Below are 7,186 nucleotides of genomic sequence, written 5' to 3' on the forward strand. Positions count from 1 at the left end.
TTTCCAGATCCAGTGTCATTTGGTTTGTACATTCTTACATGCTTCATTTGCCTCGTGTTTTTTTTTTTTTTTTTAATAAAACGTTCCCGTTGGCTCATACCAATAATTACAGCCATCCCTGTTGGATTGTACCACGTTTGGTTTTCCCACAGACATCGTGCATGGGTTCGTTCTTCAAAGTTCAGTGAATTCACTGTCTGAATTGCATCTTTCAGTGATGTTTAAACAACCAAAATTGTCCAGGCTGTCCACACACCGGATGCTACATTGGATTTTTAAAAGGAAATTCCATGACTTAGATGGAATCTGAGAGTCTCCTGTAGGTCAGTCTTCACCAGAAAGTGTCCACACATCCATCCATCCATCCATTCATCCATGACATTCACTGCTTCATATGTATTAGGGCATATGTGTCAGAACAAATTTCACACAAATTTTGCCAAAAATACTCCAATTTAATTATTATTTAATTATTTAGATATTCACAATCTTACAACGTTCTGCTATTAGTCAGCAGGTTTCATACATTTTTGGACTGTTGTAGGAGTACTGCTCTGAATAATCTTGTGAAAGCACACGCCATGAATTGCGCATTTACTTCCTATTTAAATTTAAAGGAAATTAAAGTTCTGTAGTGTTCTCTATGTGTCAGCTCATTTTCAGAACTTTTCTGTGTCTCAATGTCAAACTGCATCGAACTGGGCAGTAGTATAGTGCAGGACACAGTGTAGTGTCCATTTTCTAGCTTATGAATCTCTTTGTGATGCCTGATTAAAAAATGCAAAACAAATAGCAGCTGTGGTTTACGTGATGTGATAATACAGCATGGCTACTTGGTCTATGGCTTGTTAACATCGTGCATTCCTTAATACAAATACTAAAGATTTAAAACAGTTAAAACCAAGAGAACATTTTTAAAGCATTCTGACAGCCCTAGAACATACAGTACTTAACACACTCATTCACTGACTCTCCCACTCTATGACTCTCTAATTCACGGATTCACTCATTCAAAGACTCACTCAGTGACTCACTGATTCACTCATTCAATGACTCACTCAGCCCCTCACCGCTTCCCCCCTTTCCACCCCTTCTCAGGTGCCCTCTCTCTGGCCGCTCCAAGTTTCGGCCAGTCCCAGGTACTCTGGATTTTCCGCTGTTGGCGTTACGTAGCCGTTCACCTGCCTGGGTGGTGATGTGGCTCCGCCCACTGAAGCCCCACCTGGCACTTTAGACACAAGGTCCAAGTAATATGGATTGTCAAAAGCAGGAGATGTGGGCACCAGGTACTCAGGGTTCTCCACGCTGCGTCCAGCAGTGATGCCGTTGTGTAAACGCCTCTCTGTGGATTTACGTGGCAACGTATTCGCCCGTTCTGATTGGATGTCCTGATTCACATACTCTGAGAAGAGATGAGGAGAAAAAAAAAAACTGGTTTATTCATACCCGGTCTAGTGCAAAAACTTTGATTTTGTGTAAGTGCAGAAGCCATTATTTGTATGCCCTTATCAGGTAGTGCACTTAAATAAGGACCACAATTTACTGTACTACCTACGTTACTATAGACATCTGATGAATGTAGTAATTATGTGGTTGAGGACACAGTCATCATAATGTTGGATATGTATCGTTATTCACCTGGTTGCGTGTGTGTTTTGCGCGGCAATGAGTGTGACGGGTAATTTATTGGCCCGTCCACTTCCAAATCTCCATCCATGCACCCAGGGATAGTGGGATCCTTACTGTAGCGTCCAGGACTGGAAGGAGGCTCGTCCCTGCCCCCGTCGAGAAACACAGAGTCTGACTGGCCGCCAGCAGAGCAATGGGATTGGCTTCGGGCCAGCGAGCGGTACTGAGAGCCTCCCCAATTTCCGTTGACCGTGGCTCCAACAGGAAGTGTCGGGTATAGACTCCGCCCTAACGTGCTGACCAATGAATGCATGCTCCGTCCACTTGGCACAGCATCCGTCTCCAGTCCCAGGTCTGTGCTCTGATTGGTTTGAGATAACACAAAGCCATTTAACATTAACAGTGTATGAGAAAAAATAATGAGACAGGAACGTGATTAAAACTGATCTGTGAACTGTCTGAGCAAGCATTCTAAATATGAATATTTATACAGATTTTGTACATGTTTCTAGTGGAACTGTCAGGTGAGAAACAAACCCTGTGTGAGTGATGTCTAGTCAGTCCATTCGCCTGGTTCTCAAAGAATCCGGGTTGCGGCACCAAATACTCCTCAGCATCCAGCAGTTCCTTCACATTCCCTCCTTCTTCTTCCAGCAATGTGCGGTAAAACTTACTGTCCACCAAACTTGACAGACTCATCTGCTCATCATTCTGAAAAAAAAAGAAAGAAAATGCTAGATTTAGGCTATGATGTAAAGGTGTAGTTGAAAAAAAATGGTGCGTTTGGGGTATGATGGAAAGTCTAGTGAATTGTAGTAACATAAGCCCTATGATTTAATACCAGGTATTCCTTTGAAATTTGTGGACTGTGTGTATACTGATGAAATTGCTAATATCTGTTTTGTTAATACTCAGACTGCTAAGCTAACCATCTCATGCATTTTCCAATCTTTATATTAATCGTGTATGGTGCATGTAGCGTACGCACAGGAATGACGACGTAGCGTGGAGGATCTCGTGCCATAGTGCTGAAATTATTCACCAGCTCCTTGAATCTGGGTCGACACTCGGGGTCAATCATCCAGCCTGTCAATCAGAAATCAGATCAGATCAGAGAAATTAAAAAACCCTTCTAATGACTGGAACCTGAATAATTATCTATAGGTAGGGCTGCCCAATTCATCGATTTTCTAATCATGATTACAGATGCCATGATTATGTAATCGTTCAAAGCTGTGATTACAAAATAAATCTACTTGCATTATTTAGCGTGCTTAAAGGGTGTTTATTGCATGTTGCATTGTGAGGGGCAAATAAAGTCTTTTAATAGGCTTAATTAGTCTGTAGATGTGTCCTTATCAACGCTCTGATTATCCACTTGTGCATTTTGCAAACATGTGTGCTGATAAAGAAACATCAGAGTTTGCAAAGTGTTGCTGAGAACAATCCAGAATTAGAACAGAAAAGAAATGCTTTATCTGTGGTGTGGAATTATTTTGGATTCACCAGCGATGATGTCGAGTGGCGTGTTATAGTGTCAAGCAACACCGCGAATAAATTCAATCATTTAAAATTCAGCCACAGAGTGCAACACCACCAGTGTTTTAGCAGGGAAAAAAGCCATGCAAGAACTGCTACACACACTCCCATCACAACATCATTGTTTTGTGCTTCCCCATATCCGGCAACTTCTCCAAGACAAATGGAGATAACTGAAGCCATTACTCATTTCATTGCAAACGACATGACGCCGATTACAGTTTCCAATGTGGGGTTTAAAATACTCAAACACACTGGATAAGAGATACGTCATCCCCTCCCGCAATTACTTAGCCTAGATTCTTAAATTAATTTTATTTTTAGTATAACATTATTTATACCATGCATATTTTTCCTTTTTAATTTTTTTTTTTTATTTAAAGAAACCAAAGCAATGTATAGTTGACATTTGAGTCTTAAGTAATAGAAGTTTTTCAGGAAGAATGTTTTCAGCTTTTATTAATTTTTATATAATATATGGCATGCAGTTGCTTCAAACAATGGTATAAAGCTATTCAAAATACCATTTAATGTAAATTGTGATAATCGTCATTAATAATCGCGATTACAATTTCAAGGGAATAATCGACAATTATGATTTTTGTCATAATCCTGCAGCCCTATCTATAAGCTAACAAAAAGGTGGTGTGGGTGGAAAAGTTTTCATGCCTCAATTCTGTAGCACACTGGAGCTTGAACTTGCCTGGAAATAAAGCCAATTAATATATGACTTGTCCACTTGTGCAAAGTGGCTTTGAAAGCAGACGAGAACGATACTGATGCACAACTATGTACACAGTGTACACTAGCTTCTACTGTGAACATTTGTATACTTAAGACTCACACTTGACCATGATCATGTAGACGTCGATGGTGCAGATGAAAGGCTGAGGAAGGCGCTCTCCTCGCTCCAGCAGCTCAGGGATATCCCGTGCTGGGATGAGATCATAGGGCTTCATGCCAAAGGTCATCAACTCCCACACGGTCACTCCTGAATTAGCAAATGAGAAAAAGTTTTAGTAGGAATGTAACCATTACAGCTTTTAATTTATCAGTTTATTTGTGCTGTTTTCAGCTAGGTTTTATTCAATTGAAATGTGTTGCTGGAACTGTGAACAGTAAAGTCCTGATACGGACCGTAACTCCACACGTCACTCTGGTGAGTGAACTTCCTATGAAGAATCGACTCTAAAGCCATCCACTTGATGGGCACCTATAGGACATGAGGTCACTGTTAGCAAAATCACCCACACAAAAGACACACACACAAACACGCACACACACGCACACACACCTTTCCACCATCTGCATGGTACTCAGTCTCATCTATGTCCAGGAGGCGAGCCAGGCCGAAATCTGTGATCTTCACATGGTTGGGGTTCCTCACCAGAACGTTCCTGGCAGCCAGATCTCTGTGGACCAGTCGGGCGTCCTCCAGGTAACTCATTCCCTGTAGATGGAAACACACGCGCACACACATTCTAACTGAATGATGTCTAATTGAATACTGTTTATTTATGTCCAGCATATGATATATATTAATCCCATAGAGATCTACAACACTTTATTATTGTCCATTACTCCATACTGTGTTAAAATCTGGAATCTCATTGGTCAGATGATGTTGTTCCCTTTCTATAACAGCAGCTCTGGCATTATTTATTGACTGTAGCCCATCTATTCCTCTATATCAGATTCCACTTCTCTGAACTTTAGGTACAGCTGTGTTGGTGTGTACTACATTGGCAGAAACTCACCTTAGCGATCTGCACACACCAGTTGAGGAGGTACTGAGATCCGATGTGGTCCTTGTTCTCTCGGACGTAATCCAGCAGGCAGCCGTACGGCATGAGCTGAGTGACCAGCTGCACCGTGGAGGTCAAGCAGATTCCCAACAAGCGGCACACATATGGACTGACCACACCTGCCATCACGTACGCTTCCTACACACACACAAACACACACACACGTTGGTATTATTATTCTGCTAACATTCCACCTTGTTTACATTTATCCTGTTCCACAAAAAAATTTCAGATTCTATGATAGTGCACTGTGTACTCGTTTTGGTAGCCATGACAACAACAGTAAATAACATGGAATCACACACAAAGGAAAACCTTTCGATTAAAAGCGACAGCAAGTGGACGCCCTCCAGGACGTAACCATAGCAACAATCGGATAATGAGCAGCTACGAATGTAGCAAAAAAAACAAAATCTTCAAAGCCTTTTGTTTGGAGTTATCCTTGGTATGAAGCGTGACTTGCACATTAACTCACATCCAGAATTTCCTTGTTGGCCTTAGGGGAAGTGTTCTCACGCAACACTTTAATGGCCACCGGGATCTTCATGGTTTCTTCATCAGGTGTCCAGATTCCCTTCAAGGAACAACAACAAAATACAAAATAACTGCTTACAGAATTTAACTTAAAGAAATATATAAAACAGTATAAAAACATACATGTTAAAAATGTATCATAAAATGAAATGATCTCAGTTTTTAGACAAAAGGAGTAGCAGAACCGCTAATATGCTGGCCTATAAGGTGGCCATTTTCAATTTGGGACCTCTGCAATAAAAATGCTGCCTAGGTGTCCTTAATTCACACGAATGGGACCCAAATGCAGTGGTGTGTTATTTAAAAGTGTAGTAAACACCACATTCTAGCGGTGATATAGCTACCACTATTAGTAGCCTGTTAGGTTCAATCAGTAGCATATTGATTCAGTGCTTGTGCTGACCTTGTAGACAGTGCCAAAAGCTCCAGAGCCAAGAACTCGCAACTTCTTCAGCTCTGTTTCCTTCAGGATGCGCATCTGAGCCTGATTGGGTTGTACTCCACTGGGTGTCAGTGGCTCCACCAGCTAGAGGGGAAAAAAACAAAAAAACCTATTGTTAAAGAATTGCACAAGCTGACAGCCTGAGTACCTGCAGGTCTGACGTTAACCGTGATGTTGGTGGAATCTGCTATGATGAGTCATTTCCTTACAACGCTTCCTATACTCCACACACCTATACTACCTGTCTGACTTCCAACTATTCTTTATATGGTCATTACTTCCTGTTCTTGTTAACTGCACTCTATCTATTTATCTTCCTAGTTACTTGTGAAGTCTTGTTTAGTTTATTTTCAATAATCTAAATCTTATTAGTGCATGACCTGCAATGTTATCTGAGGAAATTTGAGTTTGAAGCAAAATGTCTGAGGCAAATGTTGATATTTCACAGAAATGCTAGTACTTCTGTAGACAAAGACTTGTTGTAAAGTATTAATCCACCAACACATCCAAGGTTAACGTTGATATTCCCAGCGATTTGCCGTCTTCTACATTGCTGCACTGTTCGTATGAGATTGTACAGCTAAACTGTCTAGCTTTGGCTTAGTCCACATTAGGGCACAATGAAACAACTGTGTATATAAGTGTCACTTGTGCACAATACAAAGCAGTCAAACAGAAACAGAAAGCTGCATTACAGAGCATTATAGTTTCAAGCTGCTTCCTGGAATCATGGTAGTCACATGGCACTCGTATGCCAAGCTACGTTTTTCGACACTACATCGACATGAATTAGGCCATTAACGCGTATACTCAGCATTCATGTTGCCTAGCGACAACTTTTAATATTCTTCGCTTCTCAGACCTCGTGCTCCTGCAGCCGTCTCCTCAAAGTCTCCTTCTTCTTCAGATTCTTTTGCCGGCACAGATAGAAGATGAGCAGACCCAGAAGGATGATAAAGAGAACCACGCCGCCGATTGCTGCTATCGTCGTCCCGGGCCTGTCAACCACCAACAATGACGGTCATTTTTGGATTTTTAACGTACAAATACATATTGACTCTTTTTTTTAAATACGCTGTTTTGTTTCAAGTTTCAAACTATACGTCACATCTGGTACTTTCAGGTTATTTAATGCTGTGTAAAAAGCTTACCCGGTTTTCTGGTGAACTGGACATCCTCGATCGTCCATCGTACAGCTGACAAAAAAACAAACACAAATACTAAAGAGGGTGTACGT

At 41.1% G+C, this 7,186-nt stretch overlaps 1 protein-coding gene across 1 annotated transcript in view; it reads right to left on the minus strand.

Annotated features, from left to right (window-relative positions):
* The window catches only part of erbb2 (erb-b2 receptor tyrosine kinase 2), a 25,489-nt gene continuing 18,303 nt past the window's right edge, over positions 1 to 7,186 (minus strand). The window contains exons 16-27 of the mRNA XM_058405845.1: positions 7,101 to 7,145; positions 6,812 to 6,947; positions 5,911 to 6,033; positions 5,449 to 5,547; positions 4,926 to 5,111; positions 4,463 to 4,618; positions 4,306 to 4,381; positions 4,013 to 4,159; positions 2,618 to 2,715; positions 2,167 to 2,340; positions 1,639 to 1,990; positions 1 to 1,402 (exon numbers count right to left, since the gene is read on the minus strand). Of these exons, the coding sequence (XP_058261828.1) occupies positions 1,095 to 1,402; positions 1,639 to 1,990; positions 2,167 to 2,340; positions 2,618 to 2,715; positions 4,013 to 4,159; positions 4,306 to 4,381; positions 4,463 to 4,618; positions 4,926 to 5,111; positions 5,449 to 5,547; positions 5,911 to 6,033; positions 6,812 to 6,947; positions 7,101 to 7,145 (1,900 nt within the window). The 3' untranslated portion in view covers positions 1 to 1,094. The remainder of the gene's footprint in view (positions 1,403 to 1,638; positions 1,991 to 2,166; positions 2,341 to 2,617; positions 2,716 to 4,012; positions 4,160 to 4,305; positions 4,382 to 4,462; positions 4,619 to 4,925; positions 5,112 to 5,448; positions 5,548 to 5,910; positions 6,034 to 6,811; positions 6,948 to 7,100; positions 7,146 to 7,186) is intronic.

This window comes from Hemibagrus wyckioides, linkage group LG13 (genome assembly GCF_019097595.1).
Source record: "Hemibagrus wyckioides isolate EC202008001 linkage group LG13, SWU_Hwy_1.0, whole genome shotgun sequence".
In the NCBI taxonomy this organism is placed as follows: Eukaryota; Metazoa; Chordata; class Actinopteri; order Siluriformes; family Bagridae; genus Hemibagrus; species Hemibagrus wyckioides.